Here is an 18,434-nt window from a genome sequence, read left to right on the forward strand (position 1 = left end):
GCTAATATTAAGGAGAGAGAGAGAGTGTGTGTGTGTGTGTGTGTGTGTGTGTGTGTGTGTATACACATATATATATACATGCACTTTACCTATAGTAAACATCATTTAAACTGTAAGATCACCAAAAGTGGCTATTAACATACACAGTCATTTCACATATTTAATAATTTGTTCAAAATCATCTATCAAGTAAGTGGAAGAGTCAAAATTCAAATCTATGGGCATCTGTCTTCAAAGCCTACACTTTATATTATATTATAGTTCCTCATAAGCAAAACTCTGAGTAGGAATTAAATGAGCTTTTAAGTAACTTTATTCCATGTTTTCTCTAGATTTGGGTTGGTTTCATAGGTAATAAATTATAATAGCAATAATAATAGCCAACCTATATTTAGCTCTTACTATGTGCTGAGCATCGTGCTAAACACTTTATACTATTATCTCATTTAATCTTTGCCACAACTCCACAAAGTAAATGTTATTATTATCCTTACTTTACAGTCAGTTGTGGTATCTCAGGCTGGTTAGGTAACTTGCAAAATATCAAAAAATAAGAGGTGAAGATTGATTCTAAGCAACCTGATCTAAGTTGTACTTTTATCTATTGGGCCACAAAGAGACATATATTACTAAGTGGGATTTCTTGTTTCTTCTTCTAGAAAAAATGTGCCTTTCCATGTTATGGAATATTTAACTACAAGTATTCCTAAGATCTCTCTCCTCCCCACTCCAGCCCCAAAACACTTGGAGTTTCTTTGCTCAGAAAATGGAAATTCTAAAGCAGATCAAACATTTCCATTTCCCTCTTATTATCTGGAGACCAAATGAAGCTTATTCATTTTCTCCTTGTCCAAATATTTAAGGTTACATACAACCGGAAATGAACTGTAATTTAATATTTAATGAAAATATTTATTAAAGAAATAAATAAAACTAGATTTTTTCTTTCATTTTGCTTTTCCATATACACATTTTTAAACTAGATTTTGTAAAAAATGGATTTTAAGTCATTTACCCTCCCATCATCACAAATAGAGCCACTTTTTATCTCCATTGGATCTTCATTTTTTGATCTGTGGTGCAGAGTTATACATACAACATCTCGTACAAAAGCATAAATCACAGAAGCATCTTCTTGAAGGAAAGGAGTTTGAGAAGGGTAGGTACAAATTAATCTTCCACATATAAGATTCCTGCAAACATAATAAAATTATATGATTATTATACATTAGGCACTATAAATTTCATAAATACAAGGGCCATGTATGCTTTGCTAACAAGTATCTAGCCCAGTGTCCAGCACATAGTAGGTTCTTAATAAATATTTGTTAAAATAAAATTATAACCAAAATATCAAATAACTAGCTCTTCAGATGCAGGGGAAACTGAAGTTCATTTAACAGATACTGGGTAGTCTTCAGCTTGGGCAAGCAATCAAGTGAATAGGGATGGTATTTCTATTTTTTAAAACATGAGTATGTTCAGAGAGGAAAGATGCAATGGCTATTATTAGTTTCAATCTTGGATCAGACCTAAGGGTCTAATGATCATCCATATATAAACGTTTAAAAATGAGATTGAAATGTAATAAGCCTGGAGCACAAGAAAGATGTCAAGGTTAGAGATTTTGATTTCAGGTTCACTCCCATACACATGCAATACTTGAAACAATTGGAATGAATGACATACATAGAGAAAAACCAAAAATAGGATCTTACGGAACACAGGAGAAGTATTTTTAATATTTTCATAGCATACCTCCATGGACAGAATTTGTAACTCTTTCCTTGTTTACCACAGTTCCCAAACCTATCATTTTGAGAGTGTATTTCTTCATAGCAGGCAAATGGAGCATTTTTTGAACCTGTCAAAGTTAGAAATATATTTGGATTAATACTTCCTTTCTTTTCCATCTTTCTCCATCTCCTCATATTTTATGTTTGTTTTGCTTTTTTCTCTATTATTATTATCTATTCAGAAGTTTCCTGGTGAAGTTGTAAGAAAAGAGAAAGAATTAAAGTGAAAAGTAATAACCATGGTTATTTTTCCTTTTACTTCACTTTCAGTAATTTCCACCACAAAAGATATTATGTGGGTAGGGGAAAGTTATAGAGGTGGAAGCCTTGAGAGCAACCTCTGTGAAAGACAGCAATAGACAGGTAACACAAGAAAACTATACTTGTTCTCTTAGATTCTGAGTAGGAATTTATAAAAAGGCAGGTCTATAACAAAATCTCATGAAGAAACTTCATATCTTCAGGAAATCTAAAATGAAGGGACCAAAATTGCCAACCCATATAGTTACCTGTTTTTCCTTCTTTGGTATATTAGTTTTTTATCGCTGTGTAAAACATTACCAAAATCTTGGCAACTTTAAACAACACCCATGTCACAGTTCCTGTTAAGTCAGAAGTCCAACAAAGCACAAGCAGGTTCTCTGTTTGGGGTCTCACTAGGCAGAAATAAAGTTCCTGGCTGGGGTCACAGTCTCATTTGAGGCTGGAGTCCTCTTCCTGTCTCATTGGTTGTTGGAAGAATTCATTTTCTTGCAGCCATTGCTCCATTTTAGTCCTAACTATCTGCCAGGGGTTGCTCTTGGCCCCTAGGAGCTCCCCCTCAGGTCCTGGTCACATGGCCCTCTCACAACATGGCAGCTTATTTCTTCCAAGCCAGCAAGAGAATCTTCTGACATCTCCCATCTTTTAAGGGCTCACAGGATTAGGGGAGGCCCCACTGAGAATGATCTCCCTTTTGATTAATTCAAAGTCGACTGATTATGGACCTTAACTACCTCTTTAAAATCCCTTCATATTTATGATATAATCTAATCATAGGAAATATTTCATCATATATTCACTGGTTCTCCCCCAACTCAAAGAGAGGGGATTATCCAAGAAATGTATACCAGAAGAGTATGGGGGCCATCTTAGAATTCTACCTAGCCGTTACCTTCCCCCAAACAAACCTTGCTGAGTCTGACTACCTGTCTATAAAATATAAAAGTAGGGAATAATAGCTACTTCAATAGATTGTTATGAGAATTAATTAAGATGATGTTTATTTAGTCATTGTTAATTCTCATCTAATCCTTCTCCATTTTCTTTTAATATCAAGAGGGTTTCTCCACCTCATACACTGTTGGTGGGAATGTAAAATTAGTGCAGACACTATAAAGAACAGTATGAAAGTTCCTTAAAAAACTAAAAATAGAGCTACCATATGATCCTGCAATCCCACTCCTGGACATTTTTGGGAGAAAACTCTAACTCAAAAAGACATGCTCCCCAGTGTTCATAGCAACACTATTTACAATAGCGAAGACATGGGAGCAACCTAAATACAGACGAATGGATAAAGAAGCTGTGAGGTGTGTACACATAAACACACACACACACACACACACACGAACATTACTTAGCCATAAAAAAGAATGAAATAATGCCATTTTCAGCAACATGGATGGAACTAGAGATTATCATACTAAGTGACATAAGTCAGATAGAAAAAGACAAATATCATATCACTTATATGTGAAATCTAAAAAAAAAATGATACAAAGGAACTTATTTCCAAATAGAAATAGAAACAAACTTATGGTTACCAAGGGGGGGGGATAAATTTGGAATTTGAGGTTAGTAGATACACAATACCATATATAAAATAGATAAATAACAAGGACCTATTATATAGTAAAGGGAACTATATTCAATATCTTGTAATAAACTATAATGGAAAAGAGAATCTGAAAAAGAATACATATATGTGTGTGTGTGTGTACATGTAAAACTGAATCACTTTGCTGTACACCTGAAACACTGTATCAACTATACTTCAATAAAAATTTTAAAAGAGGGTTTCTCCAATTTACTAGCCCTTTTAATTTTTTACCTTCTAATTCTGACTCTTTCCACCATTTTTAAACACTGGCCCATCAAGGTGATTGTATACATACTGTGAGGACAGGTCATGTTGTGAGTATTCACAATGTTTAATCAGTTTGGTTGTGAATCTGAGAATACCAGGTTAGGAATGCTCTTCATCCAGCCCAACTTGTACAAGCCCATCTATTGCTTCTAAAGGCACCAATGAGCCCTATTATTCATTTCTCCCTTGAATACCCTCTCTCATTAGTGTTTGGGGCTTTTTCTCAGCTATCTATCATATCAATAGGTTGCAAAACACAACATTGTTAAGATGTCAATCATCCAGAATTCATTTATAAATCTGACACAAAATTCTAGCAGGCATTTTTTTTTTTTTAGAAATTGGCAAACTTATATTAAAATCCATGTGGAGATGAAAAGGACTCAGAAAATCCAAAGCAATATTGAAAAAGAATACAGTGGAATGATTTATACCACCTAATATATAAAGGCTTACTAAAAACTACAGTAACCAATAGCATAAGGATAGACAGATAGGTCAATGTAGAATAAATCTAGACATGGAACTTTATTACATCATCAATTGATTTTTAGCAGATCTATCAAATCAAATGAATGAAAAATAATCATCTTTCCAAGAAATAATGATGGAATATGTGGACAAGCTTACGAGGGGAAAATAAATCTCAATCCTTATCTCACACCATACACAAAAATTAATTTGATTTAAAAGTTAAATCAAAACCTCTTAGAAAAAAACATAGGAAAATATGTGGATGACCTCGGTCAGAGTAGGCAAATATTTCTTAGACTGACTATAGAAAAAATTTGATAAACTAAACTTCCTCAAAATGAAAAATTTCTCCTCATCAAAAATCACCATTAAAAACGTATAGGGGGAAACCTCATACTGGGAAAAAATACAATACTTATAATTTAAAATGTATTTGAATACAGAATATATAAAGTACACATATAAATCAATAATGAAAAGGCCAAAGCCTAATTAAAAATGGGCAAGCACTGCAAAAGGAAGATATATATATACAATGTATCATACATGTGTCAAATGAGCACCAAATAATATGCTCAGCATTCTTAATGACAATTATACGCAATAGAAATGCACATAAAAGCTACAATGAACTACTATTTTACAACCAATACAGCAACTAAAATTAAAAAGACTGACAACATCAAATGTGAGCAAGGATATGGAGCAACTGAAATTCTCATGTTGCTGGTAGAGACAGAAAGTAATACAACTTTAGAAAACTGTGAGCAGGTTTCTCATCAAATTAAACATACAGCTACCCTAAGACAGCAGTTCCACTCCTAAATCTTTACTTAGGAGAAACAAAAACATTTATTCACAAAAAGACTTATATATGAAGGTTTATAACACCTTTATTCACGATAGAAAAAAAAAACTAGAAACAATCCAAATGTCCATAAACAGGAGAATGTAAAAATCATTTGCAGTATACTTATACCATGAAATACTTCATTTATATGAAGTTCAAGAACAGGTAAAATTAACGTATGATAATAGGAAAGATAACAGTTGTTGCTTTAAAGGAACTGACAAGAAAAGAGATACAAAGGAATTTACTGAGCTGATGAAAATTTTCCACCTTTTAACTGGAGTGAGGATTATACTTGCATCTTTCAAATTCATTGAAATATACTTTAAAGATCTATGAAGTTCACTTTATGTAATTATATCCCAGTTTTTTAAGTCCATGGTTAATGCTGCTAGCAGAAGTATGATAATCAGAAAGGTAAATCCATATGTAAATTATGTCTCTATTCCAGTCAGGGGAAATTACTGCCCTTACATGTTGAAAAGATCTAATGTCATCAAGCTGGCACAGTGGCTGGCCAGTCGCAGCACCGTGCTAAGTCAGAATCTGAATTCTGGCCCATTGCTGTTGACTTAGCCCATGGTTGTTAACTTAGCAACAGAGGCAGTCAGATCACCTGAGTGGGGAAAATCTATTTTTGAACCCATTCATTGTCTCCATCCCTGAAGCCATCAACTCTTTGTACATGGGCTCACTATGAACGTACTAGGGTACCTGGAGAGAGATGCTGACATCTCAGGACAGATCATCTTGTTTATCTAACTATTCAGAGGCTCCTCTATGTGGAATGCCCTTTGTTGAGCTTTGCGGGCAACACAAATACCTTCATATTCCATGCTCATTCTGAGAGGCACAACCACATACATCTTCTCCAGAACTCCCTGTCATCAACTTTTTAATCTTATTTTTTCAAGCCCTAATTAATTGCACATGATTAGCCACTGTCAAATATTAACAATGACTACCTCTGGATTCCTCCTTTTTCAGACAAAGTAGAAAACCAGATACACTGCTCAGAGTTCTACACAATAAGAGAATTTTCCTTGATCATTGTTTTTCAAAAACACCTCTGAGAAACGCTATAATAATGCAGAGGGCATCCACTTCCAAGTGGTGTCAAAAACTAGGTAGAGTCATCTGTACCAGGCCTCAGTTGTTTTCTTCCTCCAGCAACCGGTTCTAGGAAACTCCCGTAAAGCCACAGGGACGCACGGAGAAAGGGTTAGCAATGCAGCAGGAGTGCGTGGCATGGGACTTTTGGCCACCTGCTCAAATAACTTACTTAGATCTTCCTCTTTGGTGCTTTGCACATCTTGGTATATCATATAGCATTGTGTTCATGATGGGCAGCTCAGGTTTCATAATTTGGGGAGAAATGAGATTCATCTGCCTTCCTTAGACATGATGTACTTTATCCAGGTTGCCAGAGTCTCCACAATTCCCTCATGACTCCTTGACACAGAGTTTGAGAATCAGATTCCCTTTACCATTGTACCTGCAGTATTTAGGGATTTTTTTCTTTTACAATAAATATTTTTCATAACTCATGTGCCGATCTAAAATATTCTCACACTCCAATTCTTGCTAGAAGAAACCAATTCCCAACATAAAGACTGAAAAATACCAGATATTACCTTTCTAAACCTCCTTTGCAGCCAGATCATGGGCATGTGGCCCAATCATGGCCAGTGGTCCTGAGAGAAATTATGCTAAGGACTTCTGTAAAAGACTGTTCTTTCTTGTAAAAGAGATAAGTAGAACTACATAAGCCCCTTTTCCCTACCTTTGAACAAAGAAACTACCTGACCATCACTAAGAAGAAAGTCAAGAGAATGATGGGGAAGTCAGTCCAGAAACTTGACAAGGATAGAATTCAACAATCCGACTCTAAAATAATCTCTTGTCTTTTTTATTACACATGCAAAATAAATCCCTATTATTTAATCCCCTTTTCTTCAGGTAGTCTTAATGTGAAAAAAAGTTTGCTAACTAATATTCAAGTCCTCACTATGGAACCAGATATGTGAGCTACTTGCAAAAGCAAACTACAGTTGTAAAAGATTCTTTCACTATTCGTTTATTCAATTATTGAACAACCATTTTGTGCCGGGGATTATTCTATGTGCTGGAGATACAGCAATGGACACAAGATTCAGAAGTTAGCTTAGAAGCACTGAGCAAAAATAGGCACTGATTATTGATGGAATTTAGTAATGAGTATACAGCAGACAGAAGAACAACAAATTCTGAAAAATGAAAACAGATTAAAAGGGAAGCACTAATTATTGATCATCTACCAAGATATATATATATACATACATACATACACACACATATATATACATACACATACACACCTAATACAGGTGCATATATATATATATATATAAATGTATATTTATATATACAAACGCTGTTAAGTCTTGTACTGACAAATCAAGTTAGGCAAAGAATGCCATGACTGATACCCAGTATCAGAATATCCATCCCAATCTGGTACTTAATCTATTCTTACTTTATACTCTACCTGCTTCCTTCATTTTTTATCCTGATTTACCTCCAAATTGCTCCATCTTATCTAGTTCAGAATCCTGATTGATACATTATCATGTTGTTATCTCTCTTGACTGAATCTCTAACAGAGAACTTGCTTAGCTAAAATGATTAGTGACCAAGCCCTGAGCTCCAGAATGGAATATTTTGGGATGGGAAAAAAGATGCCATCCTTTGGGACATCCTGCCAAATGAATGCACTGGGTTACTATGTAACTAACAGAAACTTATCTACCAACGCCAGCAGGACAATTTATCTTGCACAGTCTTTTTCTCAATTAAGAGAAAATGTATTGAATAGTTAAACTGTTAAGAATGTAAACTCTGATGTCAAGAAAATCTGGCTGCCTTTTACTAGCTATGGGATGTCAGGAAAATTATCAAACCCATGAAACGAGGATTATAGTACATGGTGTTGTAAAAGACACAATTAAGTTGACCTACTACAAGCACCTCAACCTAAGCATGTATAAAACTGGATCTTTACTCTCTCCTTTCCACACCCCAATTTTTTCCCAGTAGAGGAATGGTATAATCATGTCCTTATTTAAAAAGTCATAAATTGGGAGTAATTCTTGACACTTCCCACTCCCTCAACCCCTTTATTTCACTAATCTTCTATACTTATCAGTTTTTTTCTAAACAGCTCTCAAATCAATTTTTGTCAAATCCAAACTACAATCACCCATTTCCTGGAATACTGTAATAATGTATAGAATGGCAGCTGCCCTCTTCATTACCACTCTGTCTGGCTTCCCTTCAGCTCCCTCCATACTGGTTCTCACTCTGGAATCTTTTCACATGCTGTCCCTGTTATCTGTGATGACTCTTTCCCATGCCCTTCAGCAGAATAATTATTTCTCCCTCATATCAAATGTCATTGGCCCACTACACACACATTGGGTGGATTTTCTTACGATAATAGTCACATTTACCACAGAAGTCTCCCATGTAGTGCTTATCAGAGTTATGGTAAATAAATTATTGGGTAATTTTAGTAATTATCCACAAGTTTAATAACATATTTAATGATCTACTTAATAATAATTATATCTAATAAAAATAACTACTGTATTATCTATTAATAATGCACTATAAAATAGTTTAATAATGCATCTTTTACCCACTGAAAGATCAGCTCTGTTTAACAGTTAGGATATTTTTTAAATAAAAGTGAAAAAAATACCCACAGACCACTGGTGCCTGGACACATATGAAAACACACAGTCACCTTTTCATACGTACAAATTCTAAACTGGACAGACTCATACACAACAACTAACACATTCACCTCTACTCCAAATCTAAGTCACATCCAACTATGGCAATGAATTCCAAGTTCCAGAGCTCTGGATGATGTCCATTTCTCCTCATAAGGTTTGGACATGGCTTTTTATCATTCTCATAGACTACCATATTATATATGATGTAAAACGATCTTGGGTCATTGGGTAATAGCTCTCACTTAATAAAACAGTACAAAAATATTTTGTGCTTTATAAACTGTTAGGTAACATTTGAACAAAACCTTCAGCAATATTCTAAAGGTTTCAAAAAGTAACTCATTTTATACACAAAATCCTTTTTAAAACTCAAGCAGCTATGGGCAATTGGTTTGACTACTAACAACAGGTGATAGTTAAGCCAATTGCTTTCGTAGTGCATAACCAAGGCTGCTATTTCTTAAGCTAGAAATATTTCTCATTATTCTCCCATTCAACCTCAAAACATGTTATGATCTGCCAATTAAAAGAACCTAATTTCAGGCATTTCTGTACTAATCAAATCAATTTGGTTGTAAATGATAGAAACCCAACCTAAGTGAGCTTACGCAATGAAAGTGAATTAACTGAGTCATCAGCAAAGAGCACAAAGTTCAAAGGTGAAGCTGACTTGACAATTAAAAATAAGCAAGATCCTCTGTTTCTATCTTTCATCTTTGCTTTTCTCTTCATTTTGGCTTCACTGCCCCTACTGCAGAATAGTTCTTACAGACAGAGAATGGGCCCATCCCCAAAGCACACACAAAAATGTCTTTTCAATGTGGCTACAGTGTGAAAATAATATCTGAAGGAGATTCTGACTTGTCTTGGATCGTGTGTCATCCTCTGGACTAACACAGTATCCAGGTGGGCCCACTAATCTGGTGAGGAATTTATGACTGAAACAGAAGAAGAGGAATTTTGCTAACAATACAGGTGCTAAAGAGGTCTTTTTAAGGTATAGTTTTGAGTTGGTTTGTTTTTAGGAGAAGCTGGCCTCAGAGTCAAGATATAGTGTATAAGGAAGAGGTAATTATTTTAGTACTTTCAGGCTATTATAATTTAACTATCTGTATTATATTGCAATATACACCTGTGAATAAAAAATTAGTAGCACTTACTAACTAAATTCAGTCATCTCAGAATAAAGGTGCTATATAAATATAGTAACTGAGCACTTACTGTGTCCTAGGTTAATATTCCAAGTGCTTTTTATTCTTTATCTCACTTAAAACTACCATGATCAGTGGCTTTAAGACATCTAGTAACATTCCATATAAAGCTGACGTTGTGCACAAGCCCATGCCCCAGACACCAGCCCTGCTGTCATGAATGTACCCATGCCCCAGACCTCAGCACCAAGAAGGAACACCTTTCCTCCACGTAGGAAAAGTAGAGCAGAAGGACCCCAGCAGCCTTCACCACAGAGAGGATGCAGAATCCCACACAACCACCTCAGACACCTGCAGTCTTAGCTGCCAAGGAAGACAGCGGTCTTTACCCATGCTGATCACAGCTGATGGAAAGGCCCAGAGTCCATACCACTGTGCCCTCCTGGAGCCAGAGACACTGCTGTGTCCCCACAGGTCCACTGCACCCCGCCCAGCTGGTACTCTTGCACCCCCCAAAAGTGGGGGTCTTTCCCCCACCGAAGCCAGTCTGTAAATTCTAGAAGTGACTGATCCTTCAAAAGCTCAGACACCATCAAAGGAACAAAACAGATTCCCCAGTAACTACCCAAAGAAATGGAGATCTACAAATTGCCTGAAAGTGAAAAGATGGAAAAGAGATTCCATCCAAATGAGAACCAAAGGAAAGCAAGGTTATACACTTAGACAAATAGACTTTAAGTCAAAACTATCTCTAGAGACAAAGAAATTCATTATTAAATGAACTAAAGAGTCAATTCATGATTAAAGGGTCTATTCAATAGAAAGATAAAACAATTATAAATATATATGCAACTAATACATATAAAGCATAAGATCGGCGGATCCGTAGGGAGTAATTGAAAGCAATACAACACTAGACTTCTTTATCCCACTTAATGGATAGAACATCCAGACAGAAAATCAATATAGAAACATACAAAAATCAATTGCATTTCTATACACTAACAGTGATATGACACCAAAAGCACTAGCAACAAAGGCAAAAACTAAAAAGTAGGATTTCATCAAACTAAAAAGGTTCTGCACAGCAAAGGAAACAGTCAACAAAGTTAAAATGAAACTTATAGAACGGGAGAAAATATTAACAAATACCTGATAAGGAATTAATCTTCAAAATGTATAAGTAACTCATACAACTCAATAACAAAGACAAATAATGAGATTTTAAAATAGCAAAGACCCAAATAGACATTTCCCAAAATACAAGATATAAAAATGGCCATCAGATATATGAGAAGGGGTCAACATCACTAACATTAGGGAAATGCAAATCAAACCACAGCCCACACCTTTTAGAATAGCTGTTATCAAAAAGACAAAAGATCATAAGTATTAGCAAGGATGTGGAAAAAAGGGAACCTTTATATACTGTATTAGTGGAAATGGAAATTGGTACAGCCCTTATGGAAAACAGTAGAAAGTCTTCTCAAAAATTTAAATGCACTACTTTGTGATCCAGCAAGCCTATTCCTGGGTGTGTATATATATATATATATATGCAATAAATACGTTAAATAACTGATTGTGGCAATTATTTCACAATGTATATGCATATCAAAATATTAAGTCATACACCTTAAACATTTTTGTCAGTTATATCTTAATAAAGTTCAAAAAATAAAAATAGAGATGTTGAACAGAATAAAGAATTCAAATACATATAATTGCCCACTGTTTTGGTAATGTTAATAAAAACATTAAGGACCATCTATATAGATGTTACAAAAACAATATTACCTTTTCCAAATATGCTCTCACAACGTGCATCAAGATCATGGCAGCCTCCATCAAAACAAAAAGCTTTTCCATCTTTACACTTGTGTCCATTGTGTATGGTTATATCAGTTGGACAGATTGCTGAGCTTCCATTACAAGCCTCAGAAATATCACATTCAGGATGCCCAACGGGCCTGCATTCAGCACCTGCTGCCTTAAACTAGAAGAAATTAAAATATAAAACTAAAAGCATTATATATGATTGTTGTATTTATCAATATTTATTTCAAAATTGCTCTAACTCCACTTATACTTTGATGATGTACCTATTAACGTCTCTTAGTACCTTCTTTGTGTAAAACATTATGATAATCATATTAAAAAAAAATTGAATGTTATCAACCAGAACGGAGATGACATGGGTAAAGGAAGAGTATAACACAAACATGTGATGAGAGCCCAAGTTTTGTTTGTGTTTGGTGGAAGGAAGGAAAACCAGCTTTTAGCTTGGGACAATTATTCCTTTTGGGCAAAAACTGTGTCATTTAGATAATTTCCAAATAAAATAGACTTATTCAAACCACAATCTGTAAGTATGGAATATTTATAATTCCATGAAAATGTGAAACTTAAATAACTGAGAATGAACAGTGGGAAACCGAGGGTGATCAAAGAGGCAGTTCAGCTACAGAATTCTTTGGAAAGGAAGGAACCCAACTGCAATCTTTCTCCTGAATTATCCTATGGTTAATTAACACTTCCATGTATAGTTTCCTCTAAATTTATATAAAGAATCTCTATATCATACTTCCTAATTGATGATTTCCAGTTGATACTAAAAAGATCACAGAGGTTAAGAATTAGCTACATAATAAAATTCTGGAAAAAAATCTAAAATAAAACTGCATCAGTCAAGGACAGTGAAGGACACAGAACCAGTGGCAGGTTGTTCAACAGAGGGGTTCTCACGTGACAAATCTGTTACAGATATGGTAGAAGAGCTTAAAAGGAAAATAAAAGACAGGAATTAGTATCTTCACCAAATAAGCTAAAATGTGACCTTTAAGTCAAATAATCTTTGTATAACAAGTTCATAGTTTAAATTTTGTATTAACATGTAGTATTTGAAAAGTGTTAATTCCAGTAAGTTTCATTATTTATGCATTTATGGGAAGCTGCCATATCTTTCAGTTACATACCTGGAGATACCCACCACAACCTAAAACAACATTTTTATTCAAAAAAAAATGTAAATATTGGATAAAATAAATGTAAAAAGTCCCTTTTAATAGAGATCTTCTGTAGCAAAGAATTCTGAAACAGGTCTCAATCAAGGCTTAAAACCAGCAGCATCATTGGTGAGAATAATGCCATTAGAAAAAGGCCTCAACATCCAACTATAATTCATAAAATCAGACACATGATCCTGAATTTAGTATCTTTTTCTTTATATGAAAGGTCATTTATTCTGACTTTGTGCTAAGTGTCTAAGTATCCTACAGTATCCAAGACATAATTCATTACATACTGGGAAGATAATAACAAACTTAAATCTTACTTGACAGTTGTTGCAGCATGATCCTGTATCACAATTTGCACCTGGTTGCAACATACAAGTTCGAGGATTACAACAGCTATCAGTTCCACATTGCTATAAGTGAGCGGAATGCACAAGTATAAATACATCACAGCGATAATACAGATTTCGGCAGGAGCTGTATTAAGGGCTAATTTTTTTATCTGAGGGGAACAATATGAATGCTGTAGACATTTACATATTTTTGCATCTCTAAACAATTAAAATACCAAGGTGGGACTTATACTTTGGATCCAAACAGGGTAGCTGGTACCTTGCTAACTCTTATAATCAACTAGAAAACTGGGAAAAATATATAAAACAACTTTTTCCAGAAACTTGATAACAGTAACAGAGAGTAGAATGGTAGTTACCATGCCTGAAGGGTGAGAGGAAAGGGGAGATACTGATCAAGGGTACAAACCTTCACTTATGAGGTGAGCTAGTTTTCAGGATCTAACGTACAGCTAGTTGACTATACTCAACATCTCTGTACTATATGGTTGAAATTTGTTAAGAAGATAGATGAAATATTTTCACCATACCAAAAAATGATAACTGTGTGAGATGACGGATATGTTAATTAGTTTGACTATGGGAATCATTTCACAATGTATACATACATCAAAACATCACGTTGTATACCTGTACACTTTAAATATATACAATTTGTATTTGTACAACATACCTCAATAAAGCTGGAGGAAAAAGGGTGGGTAGAGTTTAGGCCCACTGCAAAGTAGGAAAGTTCCCAAGACTGCCTTCATTTCTTACACCAATCACAAGTTCACTGGATTCCTAAAACCACCCTCAGGTTTGATAATTTACTGGAAGGACTTACAGAACTCACTGAAAGCTGTTAGACAGTTACGGTTTACTATATGGAAAGGATACAAATTAAAATCAGCCAGGAGAAGCAAATAGAGAGAATCCAGGAGAAGCACTAAATATGGAGCTCCTACTGTCTTCACCCCATGGAATCACAGACACATTACTCTCCCAGGATTGCTGTGTGAGGCTTCCTAACTCAGTGAGGTAAGTATTAGCTTAATATCAAACCCAGATATACATATTACAAGAAAGGAAAAGTACAGATCAATATCTCTCATAAACATAGACATAAAAATCCTCAACAAAAAAATTAGGAAATTGAATCCAGCTGTGTATTAAAATAATTACACACTACAACCAAGTGGGATTTATCACAAGTATGCAAGGCTGGTTTATTATGCAAACATCCATTAATGTACTCCATCATACTGACAGGCTAAAGAAGAAAAATCAATGACCGTAACAATTGCTGTAGAAACAGCATTTGACAAAACCCAACACTCATTTATTACACAAAATGTTAGCAAACTAGGAATAGAGGGAAGTTCCTCAATTTGATGTTTTTTTAATCTAGAAAAAACCTATAGCTAACATCATAGTTATGGTGAGAAACCATAAATTTTCTTCCTAAAAAAGGAACAAGGCAAGGATGCCTCCTCTCACCACTCCTTCCGACATCTTACTGGAAGTCCTAGCTAATGCAATAAGACTAAAAACTGAAGTGAAAAATACACAAATAGAAAAGAAGAAATAAAACCTGTTTTTGTCCATAGATTAGATGATTATTTATGTAAAGAAATTATTTACAGTAACTAAGATACAGAAGCAACATAAATGCCTATCAATAGACAAATGCATAAAGAAGATATGGTACATATATACAATGAAATAATACTCAGTCATAACAAAGAATTAAATCTTACCATTTGTAAAAACATGGATGGACCTAGAGGGCATTATGCTAAGTGACATAAGTCGGAAAGAGAAATAGCGTATGATTTCACTTCTATGTGGAATCTAAAAACATAACAAATAAACAAACATAGCAAAACAGAAACAGAGTTATAGACACACAGAACAAACAGGTGGTTGCCAGAAGCAAGAGGCTTGGGGGAGGAAGGATATAGGTGAGGGAGAATAAGAAGTACAAAATTCTAGTTGCAAAATAAATGAGTCATGAGTATAAAATGTACAAGGTGGGGAATATAGCCAATAACCATGTGATATCTTTGCATGGTGACATATCATAACTAGAACTTATCATGGTGATCATTTTGAAATGCATGCAAATACTGAATCACTATGTTGTCTAATAGGAATTAACATAGTGTTGTAGATAAATTTTAAAATAAGAAAAAATCTGTATCTGAATTGTACCAATGCTTATGTACATTTGTGAAAAGTCATCTACCTGTATACATAAAACAGTTGAATTTTACTGTATGTAGATTATGCCCCAATAAAACTGATTTTAAAATAGATGAAGATGAATAAAGAGGAAGGACTTGTTCTACCAGAATGGTAAAACATAACACAAAGGCATGCTACTAAAACAATGTGATATGAGTCCAAGTTCGTTCCCACCCATGTATGTATTCAACCCTCATATCATTTCTGTCTATCTTGTAATCACAGACATTTATGATATCTGCAGTACTGCTGCAAATCCTGAACTATCTGGAAGCATTATATCCTGGACCTTCGGCATTCTTATATTTTCAGGGCTTCTCTATCAAGTGAATAATCAAAATCACCCAATGTTCAGACTTTAACATTAACAGTCTTTCCTCCCCATACTGCTGATTCAAAGGAAATCTGATGGTCTATCACACACTAATCTTCAGTAAGACAAGGTTAAGCACAGGTTTGGAAAGTTTTTATAATTTAGTCTAGAACCAGGTCATTCTCGACTCCCCTTTTTTCCTATCAGCAAAAATTTTTTGGAATATTCATCTATTTGTGCAAAACTCTTCAACCTATTAAACCTAGACAGAATATTCTTGTATGTATCTCAACCTTGATTTCATTACTGCCAATATTCTGCATGGTACTCAGTCATATTTGAGATATATAGCATTTATGACAAAGTGATGAACTAAAATGATAAATTTATCTATCAATTTTCCTAGTTATCAGACTTACTTCCTCAGTACCACAGTCACAGACTTCATTTCCCTCCACTCTGCCGTTGCCACAGATTGATACCAGAGTCTTTTGCATTTGTGGCTTATTCTGAAGACACCGGGCACCCATATTTGAAATGAAATTTTTAAAGTCACTCAAACTGCAACTGCTAAAAGTCTTCACACCACTGGATTGCCTAAAGACGAATCCATATAATATCATTGACAGCATACTTCTGAAAACACAATTCTATATCATATAAATTAATTTCAAAATGTTAATCCAAGAAATAATGATAAATGTTCATAACAAGTGGTTAGAGGCCAAAGTCATTCTTGAAGAAGTCATGTGATTTCATTCACTAGAATACATATCCTCTTAAAACAAAATTAAGTTCAATGGGCAAAACTAGATAAGCCAATTAGAAAATGTGCAAAGGATTTGAATAGATATTTCTCCAAGGAAGACATATAAATGACCAACAGGTATATGAAAGGTGAACAACATCACTAATAATCAGGGAAATGCAAATCAAAAAAAAAAATGAGATATCACCTCACACCTGTTAAGATAGCTATGATTCTTAGGGAAAAAAAAAGTAACAAGTGATGGTGAGGATATGGAGAAATTGGAACCCTGGTACATTGTTTGTGTAAATTGGTCCAGCCTCTGTGGAAAACAGCACAGAGGGTCCTCAAATAATTAAAAATAGAACTACCATACGATCCAGCAACCCTACGTCTGGGGATATATCCAAAACAACTGAAATCAGGATATGGAAGTGATATCTGCACTCCCATGCTTACTGCAGCAATATTCACAATAGCAAGATATGGAGGCAATCAAAACATCCATTGGCAGAAAAAGAAACAGAAACAGAAAAATAAAATGTGGTACATACCTGTAAAATATGTCAAAAATAGTAAACATTGAGGGTGGGATGTAAAAATACAGGGTTGTTAAAATGTGTTTGAACATAAGAGATCAACAACTTAAAATAATCACGTACATATGGAGATTGCTATATGTAAACCTCATGGTAACCACAAACCAAAAATCTGTAATAGATACACACACAGAAAAGAGAAAGGCATCCAAACATAACACCAAAGATAGGCATCAAATTGTAGGAAAAGAGAAAAAAAGAAGAGGAAATGAATAAAAAAGAACTACAAAAACAACATCAAACCAATTAACAGCATGGCAGTAAGTACATACTTATCAATAACTAACTTAAATGTAAATGGACTAAATGCTCCAATCAAAAGACACAGAGTGGCTGAATGGATACAAAAATAATACCCATACATAAGCCTCCTACAAGAGACTCACTTCACATCTAAACATATGACAAACCCACAGCTAATATCACACACAAGTGAAAAGCTGAAAGCATTTCCTCTAAGATCAGGAATAAGAGAAGGATTCCCCCTCACCAATTTTGTTCAATATAGCATTAGAATCCTAGTCACAGTAATCAGACTAGAAAAAGAAATAAAAGGAATCCAAATTGGAAAGAAATAAATAAAACTGTCACCTTTTGCAAACGGCATGATACTATATATAGCAAATCCTAAAGACACTGCCAAAAAAACTATTAGAACTTATCAATGAATTCGGTAAAGTTGCAGGATACAAAATTAATATACAGAAATGTGATGTATTTCTATACATTAGCAACAAACTATCTGAAAGAGAAATTAAGAAAACAATCCCATTTACAATTCCATCAAAAAGAATGAAGTACCTAGGAAGAAATCTAACTAAGGAGGTAAAAGACCTGTACTCGGAAAACTGTAAGACACTGATGAAAGAAATTGAAGATGGCACAGACAAATGGAAATACTGTATTCATGGACTGGAAGAGAAATCATATTGTTAAAATAATCATACTACCCAAGGAAATCTACAGATGCAGTGTAACTCCTATCAAAATATCAATAGCATTTTTC

General features: G+C 34.6%; 1 protein-coding gene across 1 annotated transcript in view; it reads right to left on the minus strand.

The window, feature by feature from the left end:
- Positions 1-18,434, minus strand: part of ADAM32 (ADAM metallopeptidase domain 32) — a 79,763-nt gene that overhangs the window by 23,101 nt on the left and 38,228 nt on the right. Inside the window, exons 10-14 of the mRNA XM_064477358.1 lie at positions 16,501-16,678; positions 13,510-13,602; positions 11,973-12,171; positions 1,759-1,864; positions 1,016-1,193 (exon numbers count right to left, since the gene is read on the minus strand). Of these exons, the coding sequence (XP_064333428.1) occupies positions 1,016-1,193; positions 1,759-1,864; positions 11,973-12,171; positions 13,510-13,602; positions 16,501-16,678 (754 nt within the window). The remainder of the gene's footprint in view (positions 1-1,015; positions 1,194-1,758; positions 1,865-11,972; positions 12,172-13,509; positions 13,603-16,500; positions 16,679-18,434) is intronic.

Source organism: Camelus dromedarius, chromosome 22, assembly GCF_036321535.1.
Source record: "Camelus dromedarius isolate mCamDro1 chromosome 22, mCamDro1.pat, whole genome shotgun sequence".
Classification (NCBI taxonomy): Eukaryota; Metazoa; Chordata; class Mammalia; order Artiodactyla; family Camelidae; genus Camelus; species Camelus dromedarius.